Genomic DNA, 17608 nt, shown 5'->3' with positions numbered 1-17608 from the left:
AAGTATATTTGTCTTTTGAAATTATTGGTGAAATCGGAACACTGATGAATAGATATTTATATTGTTATGTTACTTAACACATAGCTCTCAACTCTCACGCATTGACCGTGTGACACACGCATTTCATCAATTGCACACGCTCACACGCATTACTTTGAAAATCTCAATCTTACAATGAAAATCTCACTCTTGAAACGCACGCGTACGGACGCTTCCCGTCATGGCGGAACCAAATTGCGGTACAATGGTTTCCGCCCGTCCAGTAGTAGCGGTAACACAGCTGCAAGGACCGGCGCCGCGCAAGCAAGGTTCCCCCATCCAAAGTGAAACACTTCTACGGGCCGTGTTGTGTGCGAATTAAATGGTAAGTCGGCATGTGTTATTGAAGTCCGCGTAAAATAGTGACCGTCTTCAATCGACCAACAGCACCCCCCCCAAACCCCCCCCCCCCGTCAACAATCTACCGACAGCAGCCCCCCCCCCCCCGTCAACAATCTACCGACAGCACCCCCCCCCCCCGTCAACAATCTACCGACAGCAACCCCCCCCCCCCCCCCCCCCCCCGTCAACAATCTCACTCTCAACAACCGTCAAAAGTTGAGGGGCATGCTTAACATGCTAATGGAAGCTAACGCAAGCTTACCAGCTATCAAATTAGCTTATTAAATTGAGCGTGTACGCTCCCATTAGCATGGAAGCTATTGAAATTAGCTCTTCCAAGCTAACAACTAAACTGGCTTTGTAGAAGTATGAACAAAGCTTATGGAGTAGTAAAAGATGGAAATACTAAAGAATAATATTAAATAGAACAAAAACACAGATTATTAAACCGTAATTGTGTAAAAAAACTCAGATATGAAACCATTTCTTACAAGGAACTATGCTGCTATCCCAAGTAATGTAACTCAGTTATCCTCAGACAAAAAGAAAATTACCATATTATCATATTAACCACAATAGATGATCAATTTCCATTAAAAATAAATAAATATGTAAATAAAATGTTACATTTCATTTAAGCTTGCCCTTCCCTCTTAATACGTGCATAAAATAGTTACATATATTGGCTGTACGGGGCTTCGGGGTCAATACCCCCCTAAGCCCCCCTTGGTTTCGCCACTGTGGCATTCACCATTTGTGCAGTCTACTCGATTCTTCCTAGTTTTATAGGTTTTGAAATACAGCGAATTGTTAAAAGGTAAAGCCTAACCTTATAGTAGTTTTTTTTATATAATCCAAAGCCTCTATTCTACAAAAATGAATGGGGTTGTCGTGCTCGCGCTTCGCACAGACGGTCGGGAACGCGCAATTCATTTTTCCAGCGGCACCGAGAGAAGAGAGCTCAGCCTCCGGAGAGGGAGGAGAAAGGGCTGCATGGAGGAATACACGGCTCTTATTATGCACAAGAACTGACCCGGATTCCATTTTTTGTGTATGTGTGTGTGTGTTCAGCAGGACGCAATGAAGAGCCGTCGGTGTGTCTGTTAGTTTTTTTGTCGGCGAACCGGAGTAGAGGAGCGCTCCTCAGAGTTTTGTTAGTCCGCGGTACGCTGGAGCCACCGCTGCCGCTTCCAGTTTCTCCGAGAAAGAAAGACGCGGCTTCGGCACGGGAGAAGGACCTGAGAGAAACTTTGTTGGAAACAAAACAAAACAAAAAAATGCAAGGGGTTTCAGCGACGGGTGAGTGACCTTCCCTCCCGGCGCTCTGTCTGCTGTTATTAAAAAACACTTTCCACTTTATTTTCATGGAGTTGTCTCCAAATGGTCGCGGCAGGAATTGCGCACAGGATTTGAATCTCCAAAATGCTTTTGCCAGCTGTCAGCGGCGCAGCTGCAGGCCCGCATCTCGCTAGAGAATATATATATATGGAAAAAAAAAGAGTTGTTTTTCTCGCCTGGCGGTCTTATAAACACTTAACTGAAGGGAGCATTAATATTGGAGCGTCTTGGTAGCTCGGGCTGACAGGACAGACAGACAGGACAAGAATAGGAGCAAAGCGGTGCCAAACCCTGAGAGAAAAGGCCCTGACCTCAGTGTCTCCAGTCTGACTGAGCCCCCCCCTCTCTCCGAGACGCACAAACACTCTTAACATTATATGTGCAGTAAGTCAGTCGGTGAGCCGTGACCGGAAATCAAACTGTAAACAAGAGTTTCTGATAACACGGGGGCTCCTGCGCTCTCCTCCCTATTGTGTGCGCGCGTGTGGCTGTAACAGTGTCCCTGTGAGGAATGTGATTTAAGTGGAGGAGTTGGAGTGTGTGTTTGTGTGTGAGTGTGAGTGTGAGGCACCGATTGAAAGACTGGAGGTCTGTGAAAGTGTCGGAGTGTGTGTCCCTTTTGCAGGGCTGTACGAGCAGATAAGTTAGAGATGAGTGCGCTGTGGTTTCCCCTTTGCAGTGAGTGCAGGCATATTTTTAGGTGGCAGATGATTTCACAAGAACCTGACTTGCATCTCTGCCCCCACAAATAACTAAATAATCTACTTGCTACCAACACCCCCCCCCCCCCTCCATGTGCCAACGTCATTGTGCTTCTGCTATCTAGTGATGTATTTTGGTACCTTGTGTGGTATCTCTGTGGTTGAATAACCAAAAATGCAACGGCCTGCACAATGCTACAGTAAGTAGCACGGTTGTCTTGCAGCATGAAGATCCTGGGTTCAAATCCCAGCCTAGGATCTTTCTGCATGGAGTTTGCATGTTCTCCGACGTGCAGGCGTGGGTTCACTCGGGGTACTCCGGCTTCCTCCCACGGTCCAGAACCTAACCATGTTAGGTTAATTAGTCTCACTAAATAGCCCGTGTGTGTGTGTGTGTGTGTGTGTGTGTGTGTGTGTGTGTGTGTGTGTGTGTGTGTGTGTGTCTTGTCCTGTGGTGGTCTGGCGACCTGTCCTGGGTGCCCCAATGACCCTCCATGGATAGATTGGTATAGATGATGGATGGATAAAAATATAGATGGGTAATGGAGTTTGGATTTCCACTGCTGAATTTCAGAAAGTAAGAAATTTATACAGAAAAAAAAATCTAAGTAAGTAAGTTTTTTCTTTTCTTTTTTTCTCAATGAATGGCACAAACAATAAGTTGGGCGCTGATCCCAAGAGAGTGCCAACATACCACAAATACCATAACACAGTACTTTACAAGGCAAACCTGTCCCATATTTTTCCAATAATCCATAAAGGAGCCATAAATTCAATTCATAGCAATCCAATCCAGTCATACTGATAGATTAGCTAGCTCCTTTTACAGATTTTGACAGGTTCTGATGGATTCCAGCATGCATTTGCGTTGCAATGTCAGGTAAAGCAAATTCAGACAGAATTTGACAGAACTTCTATTTCTTCAGAACGTTTGCTGGTGTGAATCTGTTTATATTCCTATTTGAATGATTGTATGTTATTGGTTCCTGTGCTTATTCCTTCCTTGTAAAATAAGTAAAAGGTGTACTGTGCCTGAGTGACCTTAAATAGTTCCGTGATTTGCCGGTGTTGTGATGCTGTAGCCTGTGTGCACCACTTCTTTCGCTCCGGCTGCTGAGCTGTAGGATTATTTTCTGCCTTCTTTGTTCTGATGGTGACTGGAATGATGGCAGAGGCTGTACTGCAACTGGTAGGATCGGATTTATTAATTTTTTTTTTCAGCAGAAGTAGCTTGTGATCCAGCGGTTCTGCAGAAAACATCATTGGAGACCTTAAAACCACCCTAATGCAACACATCGACCAGACCAGACCAGATGGTTTTTATTTTGACTTGTTCTGATCTTTGATAATTTCTGGCCATTCCAGTCTGCACTGGTCCTCTTCCCAAACTGCTTCCATGTGTTCTTGTTGTGCTCAAGGTCAGTTTTGTCCCTTCAACTTTTTTTTTTTTTACTGAAGTCTTGCCATTTAATCCCATCCTTCATCTGCTTTGCATCCATAAACAAACCATTTTGTACCCATGTGCTTAAAGAATTATCCAAAAAAATGCCTTCCTAGTGGGTACAAATTGATGAATAGGACCTGGAAAAGTTGGATTCAGAAGGACCTAAACTGTAAATGTGTGAAATGACCAACATGCTGGTGAAGATTCTCAGTCATCCAGGTTATGGTCATTCCAAAAAAAGTAAAAAACAAAACAAGTCCAGTTGTTTTGTTTTTTTACTTTTTTGGAAAAATGACCAGCACCTATTTTATTGTTACCAAGTTTTCCTGAAATCACCTCAACGTTTTCACACAAAGCTCAAATGATGAGTTGCGGCTTTACAAAACGCAAGTAAACATATTTGAAGGAGGGATCAGATTAAAACAGGCAAATTAAAAGGGGGTTAAAAAAAACAAAAGAAAAATACAAATTGAGATATTTAAATGAACTCTGATCACTTGCCTTATGTGACTTCACCAGAGATATGTACGCGGAAGCCTTTTGTTTGTCAGTGAAAATCTGGATCACCTAATTATTTCCAACAAAAAATAAAACAAATAGCAAAACCGAGCATGACATGTTGTTCTAAGGATGAAAACTAGATCTAAATGGAATTTGCGTGAATTTACAGGAAAGCCTAGCTAGTAGCTTTAATGCTTCTGTCAGCTAACCACTGTGAAACCAAAACTTGTAGGACTTTTTTCATTGTTCTTTCCCTTTTTTCATTTATTTATTTCTTTGCTTTACTGGCACTTGAAAAAAATTGCCTAAGAGAAAGAAGCGGTAGGAGGGTACAGCCGTGGTAAAGCGATAGAGATGAAGTGCTGATGGGACGATATCAGGCAGCGGCCGAGGTAAACTATGCAGAGAGAAAGAGAGTCTGTTTGTTGTGAGGCTCAGGGGAGGAATCGATCTGCCGTCCTCCTGGCTGACTTTCTTTTTCCTGCAGTTCAGCGCTGTATCGTTTCTCTCCCACACACGCACTCGTATGCACTCTCAACGCTTTTCTTTTTTTTCCCCCTCTTTCTTTGCCGTTCCCTCGTCCTCTCCCACACTGTCCCAGATCAATCTCTGCCCCCTCTTTCTTTAGTTCCCTCCCTCATCCCCCGGCCCACAGCTGCAATCAGATACATTACTTCTTTTTCCCCCTAAACTTCCCTTCCACGTGGGAACCCTGCCCCAGTCAGGGCACTCTCCGATGCTTATTTTTGTATTTACGATAGCGGGGGTCGTAGAGGTTGCAGGCTGCTCGCGTTGAATCATCGGAGAATCTATTAAAGCCGACCACATCACAAATAAACTGTGGTGGGATGGATAGCATGCCTCTCAGTCTGAGGTCCACCGCAGTCCTCTGACTCGTTTCCATAAACTTTACAGACAGACTTCACTCTCATTCCTGCTCTCAGAGGTGGGTCGGTGTCTCCCTGATAAATGCAGGGTGACGGTGGTCCGCGAGTAGCAAGCGGGGGATGTCCTGCCTATCATTAATGTAATCCTCCGAGTGCCCGGCTGGGTTTTGCGGATCTCCTTCTTTGCGACGGGAGTCTGAGGGCAGGATGGGGAAGGAAAATTTCCTGCACGGCAAAAAAAATAAAAAATCTGCCCACAACTATTTGCAATTTAGACCATTGTTTAGTTTAGCTGTTGCATGTTGTCTGTGCAACGTAGCGCATTAAGTCTGGGTGTGAAATGTACAGTAACCCCAGCAGAGCACAAGGGGAGGGTTTCAGTCCTGTGCTCTATCTTTTCTTGTTTATAGTAAAGTCTGTGTGTCAGTAATGATAAATGAAACAGATTAGAGCAGCTCGTGGAGGGAGTACCCAGCAATCACTTTTAGGTTAAAGGGGTCACAGAGTATTCAAGAGCAAATCCGTAACCGTAACGTTAACCCGCACCACAATGTCGCATGTTTCAGTCCTGGATTTTTGAACAGGGTTCACATACCCAGAGTTATCTAAAAGATCGGGTTGAAGAGAAGTTAACAAAACAAGTCGTGCTTGCTGCCAGTGGGAAACTGCTCTTCAGCTCCACAACTAAACCCAGGGTTTCTGAATATGTTCCTGTGAACTGGTGGAGTCGGCTAACCTGACTCCGCCAGATGTATTTCGTTCCGCCTAGCTTCACTCACATACATCTGGGACATCTCCATAGGAATTGCCTTTATTGAAGGCTGGGCCTTATTAAAAATCCTTGCATATGATTGGATAAGCCACTTGTCTGTCATCTTTATCGACGTGCTATTTCAACCACTCACACCGAAGCTAACCCGTGACGCTGATGAGAGCGACGCAGGAAAAAAAAACTCGGCTCTAGAGGCACGAGTTTTATTGACAGTGAGCTGACAGGAAGAGGGGGGAAGACAGGCGGCAAAGCGCCGCGGGTCGGAGTCGATCCCGGGCCGACTGCGTCGAGGACTAAAGGCCTCCTAATATGGTTTGCGCTAACCGCTAACCGCTCCGGGACGCGTGGCCGCGTCTGCCGTGGACGCGCCCCGGACAACAAAACTTGCCAAATGCGGTTGGGAGAAGGGCGAAAACATCGTTTCCACCAACAAAAGCCTTCAGAGCCGTTCTCTGATGTTCTTTTAATGAAACAATATTAGGTAGATTGGACAACACGGAAGAAATAGCAGCATCAATGTTAACGCTTGCTTCCTCGACGAGCCGCCATTGCTATCAAAACAGTCTCACGTCATGGTCGCGTCTCCACTACGTCACATCTATGAAACTCCAGCCCTGCGTCCTGATTGGCCAGACCATAAAATTGGTTGGAGAAATCACTTTCTATGGGCGATGTCCCAGATGGATGTGAGTGAAGCTAGGCGGAACGAAATACATCTGGCGGAGTCAGGTTAGGAGACGGCATCAGAGGACCAATCGTTTGGGTCATGACGGAGCATCAGCTCATCTTCAACATCATTTCACAAGGAATACATTGGATTTTGTTAAAAAGCAAACCATGTCTATAATATACTATAGCACAATTCAAGCATGTTTTTCTTTTAATAAAAAAAAAAACATAATTAAGTTTCTCAGCAAATGAAAAAAATGTCATCAGACCAATAAAAAAAGACTTTAATACAGATGATGGCCTTCTGAAAAGCATATATAGTCGACATTTGATCTAGGCTCCTTTTTGCATGACGCACTGCATCCCTTATCGGCCTGCAGCTCTGCGGAGCTGTTACGGCAGCCCAGGTTGCTTTAGCGGCTTTAGGGACGTCTGCGTTGTCGGGTCTGGTGACTTTCATCTTCTGGGTGAGTCTCCGGGCCAGTCAAGAACAGTGATAAGATGGTGATTAAGACAGGTTTGGGTTTGTTTGGCAGTGTGGGGACATGCCAAGTCCAGCTGAAACGAAATGAAATGAAGCCAGTGTCTCTATAAACCCTGTCAGCCGAGGGATCTGCTGTAAAATGTCCTGGTAGACAGCCGCTCTGACTTTGGACTTGATAAAACACAACGAACCAACACCAACTGGTGCCACGGCCCGAAAAATCAGCGCTGACTGTGAGAACATCACACTGAAACTCAAGCAGCTCGCATTTTGTGCCTCGTCACTCTTCTGCCGGACGCTGGGTTTTTTGGAAGAAGTGCTGTTTCTTTTTTTAATTATTCTTTGAAATTCAACCCTATCTAGATTTTGTTTCAAGTTTTATCTTATCTCTGATAATGTACTTCTGTCCTGGCGCGGATATTCAGGAGGTAAATATAAACATGCACTGCGTCTATAATTGATTGAAGGCCGATCTACCTCTGAATTAGCAGCAGAGGTTATTATGGGAGTAGATTAGCATGCATAGAGTAAGCGGACACGTTTAACACGTCTCCTGGGAGTGATAGCAGTTTCAGTAAGCTGTTTTTTTTTTAACAGTGGGATCTTGCAGAGTAGCAGTAACAGCAAATTCAGTACATCTGAAAATGGCTAAAGAGTAGATTTTGTGCTTCTGGGCCCAGTCCTACAAGCAAATGTGGACAACTGCTCTGGCCTTTTGAAGACTGGAAGCAAATAGGCCACATCTGAGGCAAATCTACAGTTTGATAAGCAGCCTCTGATCCCCACGCACGGTCGCACGAAAGACGAGATTTGGTAGGCCTGTGCGCACATTCCACGGGCAGATATGTAGCGCGCTAAACGTTTTCCGCTGATTGGCGAGAGAGCGAGGCAAACGTCTGCGTCGGCTGCTAATTCGCTGTAGCTAGGGTTGCAGTAATGCTGCACGCTGAGGCTATAGACTGGAGAGCCAGGACTGTATATACAAAGTCAGAGCTCAGTGACCATATCTGGCAACGATAGCCGGAGATGCCTCGCAGATGTACAGAGCTGGAAAAAACAGCTTTTGTAAGAACTTGTTCCTTTTAGTGAGAGTGAACCACACTTGGAGCTGAACTGTTTCTGGAGAGTTTCAACTCCTTGGACACGCAAGCGGACATTCGAGGCGTCTTAAAAATATTGATTGTGGCGAGTTTGAGAGAGCCACAACCCGAACCCCTATTTACATGAGATCAGTAGCTTTTCCGTCTGTGTAACTACGTGTAACTTTATGGATTTAATAAATTTGGGTTCAGGTTTTGTTGAAACCTATTCAGTAAGAAATAATAATATGATCAATTCTTGGTATAGAAGTATAGTTGACTATTGTTTTTTTTTTTGTGTTTCTTCTGATTTACAGTCTTGCAAAAGTGTTTTTGCTCCTTGAGCTTTTTCACATGTTGCCGGGTTACAACCACAAACTTCACTGCGTTTCACTGGGATTTTAAATCTAACCAACACAAAGTAAAAAAGCACACAATTGAAAGTGAAATCAGGATTGAGTAAGTACTTTCTATCTTTTACTGCAGTGATAGCTGCAAGTCAGAAAGTGAAATTATGTGCAAACTAGTCCAATAGATTCGATGGAGAAGGTCTGTAAACTAATTTTCAGTTTGATTCAGTTCTGGACTTTGACTAGGCCAATTATTGACTTGAATTATGGTTCTGGCTACATGTTTATGGTTCATGAAGGTGAACATCCACCCCGGTCTCAAGACGTTTACAGCCTCCACCAGGTTTTCTTCCAGGATTGCCCTGTATGTATTTACCGTGAGCTCCGACCAGATTCCCTGTCAATGCTGAAAAAAAATAAAAATAAAAACGCCTTCACAACCAAATGTTGCCACTGCCACGTTTCACGGTGGAGACGGTGTTCAGGCCAGGGTGACTGCCGGTTTTCTTCCTCACATCGAGTTTTCCATGTTGGCCAATAAATTAAATTTTGGTCTCATCTGTTCAGGGCTCTATCTGTCAGATCCGTTTTTTTTCTCCCCACCTACATGGCTTGTGGCTTACCGGCTGAAGTGACTTCTTATGGGTGGTTTTTCTTTAACAGTGACTTCCTTCTCTTATGTAAAGGCCATATTTTTGGAACGTGCAGCTAATAGTAGTCCTGTCAACGCATTCTTGTAACTGAGCTGTGTCTATCTCTGCAGCTCCTCCAGATTTACTATGAGCTGTTTATCGGACAAACTCTCTCCTTGTCTGGTCTGCTGGTAGAGATGGACGGTCAAATCTTGGCAGGTTTGCAGTTTCACTGGTTCCATTGTCAGATACTGGATTTAACAGAGCTCCATGAGATGTTAAAAGCTTTAGGGATTGTTTAACACTAGAACTCCCAAGGCAGTCATTTTGACTGCTTTCAGATTTTGAAGAGTAATAACTTTTTTTACATGAGTCTTACATTATTCATGCTAGCTGACTTTTCCTGTATCTGTATGTCCTTTATTTCCATATTGTTTTTTAAATAAAATAAAAAACCAAATAAAAAATATCGTTACTTTTACCTTTGTCTCCCACAACCGTCATTTTGACGGCTCCGTTAGTTACATTCTATTTTATTCCCGCGGTTGAAAAACAACGGGATGTTGCCTAGCAACCAGCATTTTAGCTAGCGCACCAAAGACCCGCTGGTGTGCGGCGAACCCTCCTCAGATAGGGAGCCGCCTTTATTTAGGTAAAGAAAACGGTGTTAGGTGCTACAACACTGTACAAAAAACCGCTCACATGATGCCTGTCACAAGTGCAAAAAGGTGGTGTGCGGGAAATGCATGGGGGATATCGTTGTGACATGCAAAAAATGTGTTTGATCGGTTTTCTAATCTTGTAAATATATCGTTTTGTGTAGTTCCATTTGTAGTTTTATTAGATATTTAGATTTTTAATGTGTTCATTACAGTTTAGAACCATTTATTGTTTTCAATTGTAAATAGTGATGTAATTTCTTGTAACTTTTTTTGGTACCATAGTGTGTAATTTTATTTCGTTTTATTTATAGTCTAATCTATTATTGCCACATTGCATTTTCCGAATTTATGTAAATAATTCAACATTTTAATTATAAACTTTTCTTGCAAACATTTTTTATTTACAGTGTTATTTTCAGCACCATTTACAATCGTATATTATAAATAATTTAAGGAACAATTGTTGGACGTGGTAAAAATATTTTTTGGACCTCATTTTTAGGTCTACATATCCACAATGGGCTTATAAAGCCCACTAGAACCATTACAGTTGATGACGTCATCACCAATCCCGCATTCCATTGGTCAGAATGTCACCCGTCAAATTGACTGCCAGTGGGAGTTCTAGTAGTATCAGAATTCTGGGAGTCCTAGTGTTAATAATTGTTTCTTTATTCACAACTGTTCCCTAACGAATCTCTTAGACCCTCACAGAACAGCTCTATCTACAATGTGACTAAAGCACACACTGGTGGACTGGTTGCTAATTAGATTGAATTGGAGGTGTTAGAGTAAAGGAGACAGAATACAAATGTATGTCACAGTAGTTTTTTCCTTTTTAATTTGGCAAACCTGGTCTCTTTTTTCCCCATCCATTCACAGTTATGGACTACCTTGTCCCGGTTTGTTATGCAAAATTGCAAGGATAAAACTCTAAGGTTTATCTGTTTTACTGGGGCAAAATGTGGAAAGGTTTTAAACGTGTGAATGTTTGTTTTTTCTGGATTGCATTGAAGTCAAAAAGTTTATTATTTTTGTTGTGTGTTTAACTCTCTATTCTTAAGGTTGAATAAAACAATAAACGGAACAAGGTGATAAAAACTGGAAAATGTGCATCAGACATCTCACTTGTGCAAAAACCATTTATCATCCTTTGAAGTTTCTGAGGTTTAAAAAATGAATGAAACTTTGAAAAGATTTGCCTCCTCATTTAATTTTTTTTTTACTAAATTTGCTGTTTGTGAAACAAAATCAGTCAACATTTTTTTGTTTTTTTCAATCAGCTCATGTGAGCAAATGTGCTTTACGCCTTTCAGCCCAGAAACCACAAAGCCTCCGCCCTTCTCACATAAATGCAGCCACCGTACAACAGCAAACATGTCTTTCCTTTGTTTACCGTCCTCAAATACACGCGCTGAAATCTGTGGGGAGCTGAGGGTAATCTTCTTATTAAAAGTAGCGATACTCCTTTCAGTGTCTACTGACGTAAAAAAACTGCTCGGTGACTAATCCCAACCAGCAGAAGAGATGGGCGTTATCAGAACACATCCTCTGTATCCATCCCTCCACCCGTCTCATCTCGTTACATCTGTATGAGACAGCGTGACTCAGTTCCAGCTACATCGAGGAGCTTCAGGCGCTTTACCGGGTCGGCCCGGGTGTCACTCTGATTTCCCTGATGGTGGTCATGCGTGCGCCCTGCTGTTGTTTTTTTTTCTAAAAACGCTGCTCTTAGTTTGTTTCTATGAGTGGAAAAGTAGCCCCTAGAGGCGATGGAGTATTTTTTTTTCTGACAGGTCTTCTCTATCATGTATTTTGCATAAAAGGAGTCCTCACCTGGTCACATGTGTACCCTGCAACCTTGCTGTGCCGTATACCAGTTCACATATGTTTTCTGGAACAGAGATTTTTTTTTTCCCCCCCTTTTGTCTCTTCAAACTGTAACAGCTTAGCTCTCCTTCTGCGTCTAATAAAAGCAGCGGGTTTGCTATATTTTGCCGGCGCAACATGAGTCTACGATGCAGAATGAAGCGCAGCAGGTTGACTTTAAGCACTGACTGGGTGCATTGACTGTGGACTGAATGGAATTAGGAACTGGTTTGTTTTGATGTGTTTCTCTTTCCTACTATAACCGTGACAAACACATTATTGGCGCTCCTGTTTAACTGGTTTGTTGCATCAGTTTCAGGTATGGCTCAGGCATTCTGTCCATGAGCAAGCAAGCAAGCACAGTGAGAGTGATACCGAGCCAAAGGAGAGCAGGGTGACATGTCATGGATAAAAGGGAGATTTTCTTTTTTCTGGGCCACTCCTAAATATTTTATTAATGACTTTCAGAAACAAAAAATGTGCTGGTAAAATGAAAAGATTACTTTAAACCTAAATCTACAAGCAGTATGAGTCATGTTGGGCTTAAATGAAAACGTGTCATTCCTCCAACCCCTTTTTCATAATTGCGAACAAGAAGGTGAAGTTCTATTATTGCAGCGGGTATTTGTCGTCATTCAAGTCACTTGTATCATTTCCACCCTACATAAAATGTAGCCTATCAGCTAACATTGTTGGCCAAAGCACAACGTGGCTTTAGCGAAGCATCTTTGTTTCCTTAATTACAGTGCCTTGCAAATGTATTCACCCCTCTTCACCTTTTTCAGGTTTTGTTTCCTCACAAAAATTCAAATGGATTGTTTGAGGGTTGGCGCCATTTCATTTACAGAACGTGCCTACAACTTTGAAATAGTATTATTTTTATTGTGAGGCAAACAGGAAGTTCAGTGTGCATAACTCTTCACCACCCCTAAAGTCAGTAGCCAACTCTGTAGAGCCAACAGTTAAAGCTGCAAGTCGCTGTGGATAAGTCTCTAGCACTGAGCTATATTATACACTGGAGTGCTAATCGCCCACTGTTAGAACGAGTGGCTGTGAAGCCACCAGCCGCCATATTGGTACTCCCTATTTTCCTCCAGTAACTAGTGAATATGTGCGCTACAGCATCAAATAACGAGGATATTCTCATGTTCAGGGGGGGCTTAAAACTTTTAAGATGTCAAATGCCATATACTTTTATGTTATGTTCTAAAACTATCAAGTACTGAGAAAGTTATGTGCTGAAATATTTTTAATTTTATTCATTTAAATATACATATATAACATTTATAAATATATAAATAACAATATACAAAAACATATATTTACATATATGTATACATATATATACATATATACATGTACAAATATTTATATATACATATATGAATAACATGTAAAATATTTCAGTACATAATTTCCTAGTAGTTGATAGTGTTAGTACATCCACTGACTGTAGAATTACCTGTGAAACGTTTTCACACAGCCAGAAAACTGCTTGTTGTTGCAATCAAATCCTATGGGATTCTGTGAGAGTAGGGAGTAGCAAGATGGCGGCCAATGACTTCAGTTTTTCGGCGAAATCAGCACTCCAGTGTATTATATAGCTCAGTGGTCTCTAGGAGCTTCCCACATCTGGCCAACATGACAAATGTGAAAGATTTTGTTATTTTTCCTAATCCTGCCCTGACTTGTACTTCTCTTCTTTCATCCCTGACTTGTTAGGAAAGCTCCTTCGTCTTCATGGTGCGATGCCTCTTGCTTAGTGATGGTGCTGCCCCTGGGGCCTTTCAGGAAAAGTGTGTTTATGCGGACAGGGGATCACATGACACTTAGATTGTGCATAGGTGGGCTCAAATGTAATTTGTTGTACTAGAACTATTTACAGGTGTCATAAAATTTTCTTTCTTTCTTTCTTTCTTTCTTTTTATATATATATATATATATATATATATATATATTTATATATATATATATATATATATATATATATATATATATATATATATATATATATATATATATATTATTATTCCCCATATATTAATTTCTTCTTTCGCTTTACCGTCTTAGATTATTTTATGCAGCTCCATCACATAGTTCATCATATTTAAATTACAAGTTGGAATGTAACAATGTATCTAGAAAAATCTCTGTCATCCGATAAGATCAAAGCTTCAATTGTACAGAGTTAATTAACTATGTTGTTTGTTACTAAAGCTACTACAGCATAAGATACACACAACTAAACAAATCCTACTCTGCCAGTAATGATGTTGGTGGGGAGGCTTTGTTGAATCTTTTATTTAACTTTCCGGGCTGTTTATCCTGTTGTATGTCATGTCAGAAGCTCAAGTTGTTTGAGGGTTTTTTACAGATTAATAAGATCCTGCTGGAGTCGGACAGCGACGACAGCAGAAGTGAGTTAACTGTAGTTTATTATTGGTATGTTTCTGTTCAGAGTAGCACTTCTCCCTGAACGTCGTGTTTATACTGGAGGTCTCTTGGCTCACACACGCTCAGACACAGAAGGCGGAAGTGACCTAGTTTTCCTAAATGGTACCAACTGTGGAGGCCTTCTAGAAAAGAACAGAATTACTTGGTGTCACCCAGTAAAGGGGCTAACATGTGAGATGTTGCACACCAGCCTCGAGTCCAAATTAAATCTCACGCTGGTCATCGGCGTAAATGCGTGCGAGCCAGATGTTTGTCTGCAGAGGTTTTCGAGCTTCTGGGAGAGGGAGCACGGTCGCTCTTAAAGTGGTGGAAAATCATTTTAAGTCGGCAGATATGCTCTCAGGTTTCATCGCAGTTCAGTAGTCAGGCAGAGAAGGAGAAGTGTTTCGGTTACAGGAATGTTTCTGCCCGCCGTTTTCTGCCGCTCTGCCTCTATCTTCGTCTCTCTTCTCCGTTCTGCTGTCTGTCTGGATCCGACCTTCCCTGATGAGGGGGATTTTCCTGGGAAAGTTATATGGAAAGAGGGGGGGGGGGGGGGGGGAGAAAAAAAATGGAGCCCTAATAGTAAAAGCATGTTCCATTATATTTTCTCTCCTTCTGTGTGTCCGTGTGTGTGCATTTTATGAGTCGAGCTCCTTCCTAGCACACAGAAAGCATTGTGTTTTTATCCCCCCCTCATCATCAAGAAGAGCAGGCCCTCTGGAATCAGAGCTTCCTGTACACACTGGGGTGAGGCCCTGGGATCTAGAGGAGAGGGAGGGAGGGAGGGCGGGGGAAACAGAGCCAGGTGAAGGCCACTGTTAGGTTAGGGGGGGTTAGCATCGGTGTTTGATCATAGAACGACATATGATCATGAAAGCAACTCCTCCTATAAAGGAAAAAACAACAACAATTGAGTTATGCATAATTTATTGTTGGAAATATTAACAATACTATTTAACTAATCTTTCAGTTATTGCAAATAAAACCAGATTGAGCATAAATTCATAAAAGGATCCACCCATTTTCTAACTATGCCACCACTGAGGTGGCTCTTTGAGGTCTTTTCTGCATGGCTTGCTACAATGGACTGCTTTAAATACTTTCATGTCCATAAATAGCTCTTTCTCTGAAGGTAGTTTCCTTCCCAAGCCTCATGCCGTCAAGATTTCTCTTTTGTTTTTTTATTTGCATCCTCAGCTGAAAATAGATTTTTGTCTTTTAAGATTTCTTTTATATATATATATATATATATATATATATATATATATAACTAGAATACACAAGATGTGACCTGATAAATCTGGCAATAACATGATGTTGTCGATTGCTGGCTAAAGGGCTGATATCTAGAGAAAATATCTGCCAAGAGGGACAAATGAAGAAATCTAGAACCTGATTAAGAGGCCATATCCAGTCAGCCAGAGATCAATGATTGATTTGGTTGGGAGGTAAAAAGAAAAAAATTGTATTTATTTTTCCTATTCATTAAATGCATTAAAGTAGGACCACCCGCCTTTTTCAGTCTATTATTACCACACCCAACAGCTTTCACTCTGTGATACACTTTTTTGTAGGCTATTAAAATCAAATAAAGCTTAGGGACTTGCAGTTCAATTCAGATATTTACACAAATTCTGTAAAAGGACTCACAATTATATTTGTTCACTATCGAAGTCAGTTAGTTACCAAATATTTTTATCTGTTTAGTAAATGCTAGAATAAGGCTGCACAGTGCCACAGTGAATAGCGCTGTTACCATACAGCTAGAAGGTCCTGGGTTCAAGTCCTACCCTTGCCCTGGGTCTTTCTGCATGGAGTTTGCATGTTCTCCCTGTGCATGTGTGGGTTCTCTGCGGGTACTCCGGCTTCCTCCCACAGACCAAAAACATGACTGTTAGGTTAATTGGCCTCTCTAAGTTCACCTTAGGTGTGAGTGTGAACGGTTGTCTGTCTCTGTGTTGCCCTGCGACAGACTGGTGACCTGTCCTGGGTGTACCCCGCCTCTCACCCATTGACAGCTGGCGATAGGCACCAGCACCCCTCACGACCCCAACAAGGGATAGACACGTGTTAGAAAATGGATGGATGGATAGAATAAGGCCCATAACCCTGTACAAGCAAGTATGCTGGATGGATTGCACACGACACTGAGCTTTTGGGAAATATCTGAAGCCTTCAGGGAGTTTTATTCTTTGCCATCAAGTTCTATATAATAATATCCAGAAATCTTGATAACAGCAAGCATCATCTCAACTTTCTGATTGACAGCGAGACTGATGCTTCATTTCACACCACGGTGATTCTAGTTGACACAGTTGAACTTGTGGTACAAAAATCATCCCTCTGTAATACCAGCATTGACTTATATGCTTGAGAGTGTTCCTGCAGGGTGTTTCTTGCTTGGTGCTCCCCCTCATCTCCCTCATCTCCCCACCCCCAGCCAAGTCCTAATCATCACGCTGTCTGCTGTTCACACTCCCTCACCTGATGCAGCCACGCACCGTTCTGTAAACGCCTTCCCTGTCTGGCTGATTGGCGCCAACAAAAGCAGCCTGTGTTCACTTCCCCACGCTCTCCCCCCCCTGTGGACGCCCCTCCTCCTGCGCTGTCCCTCTGTTCTGATTAACCATTGTCTTTCTCGGTTCTCTTCCTTCCTTTAAGACTCCGTTTTTATCTTAAAGAAACCAAACAACCATAAGAGGTGGCGTTCTCTGTGTTGTGTATGTTGTCGTAACATTTTGCACATCTTTAGTGCATGTTCTAGTCAACTAGGACATTTTCCACATTTTTAAAGGCTGACATGTTGCACAGGTGAGATTCGTGCACACAAACACGAACAAACAGCCTGAAGGCCCGCCTGTCAGCAGGAAGCTCTAAACTTTTCCATCCTGTTCCTCCTCCCAGCCACCTGCTTTAATCTAGCCAACAAGTAGGTCTGTTTGTTTTTTATTTAAACAGGACTCTTTTTATTTTTTATTTGGTAAAATGGTGTCAAGGTGTTGCTGTAAACTTTGATTAGTATCCTTTTATCACTCGAGGAAATGCACAAAACAGTAAATAGGCCTCACAAACCTTTGACTTGTAGTTTCCACCTTTTTGATTTTAAGGCCCGAGATTTGAGTGTATTTTTTTATGATCTACTCATTAAAATAAAATTGATAAATAGTTGCTGCACTCTGACTGTACCGCTGTTATTTTGCCAGTAGATGGCAGTATAGTCCTAGATGCATGATGGAGCGCTCAACCTTATTGTATTAACACTTCATTTCCAAAAAGGTTAAGACACATGAAATCCCAAATCCACTGCTATATTATTGATGTTGCGCCATACTGTTTTTTCCTATTTTTTAAGAAATATTGGTGTTTTGGAGGTTTCTTGAATATTTTCTGTATAACAAAGACC

General features: G+C 42.1%; 1 protein-coding gene across 1 annotated transcript in view; it reads left to right on the top strand.

Annotated features, from left to right (window-relative positions):
• Positions 1-1329: 1329 nt before the first annotated feature.
• The window catches only part of fgd (faciogenital dysplasia), an 81917-nt gene continuing 65638 nt past the window's right edge, over positions 1330-17608 (top strand). The window contains exon 1 of the mRNA XM_036139224.1: positions 1330-1680. Within this exon, the coding sequence (XP_035995117.1) occupies positions 1659-1680 (22 nt within the window). The 5' untranslated portion in view covers positions 1330-1658. The remainder of the gene's footprint in view (positions 1681-17608) is intronic.

The sequence above is a fragment of the Fundulus heteroclitus genome, chromosome 1 (genome assembly GCF_011125445.2).
Source record: "Fundulus heteroclitus isolate FHET01 chromosome 1, MU-UCD_Fhet_4.1, whole genome shotgun sequence".
NCBI classification, from domain to species: Eukaryota; Metazoa; Chordata; class Actinopteri; order Cyprinodontiformes; family Fundulidae; genus Fundulus; species Fundulus heteroclitus.
The sequence above is the reverse complement of the archived record's forward strand: the minus strand, read 5'-3'. Positions and strand labels throughout refer to the sequence as shown.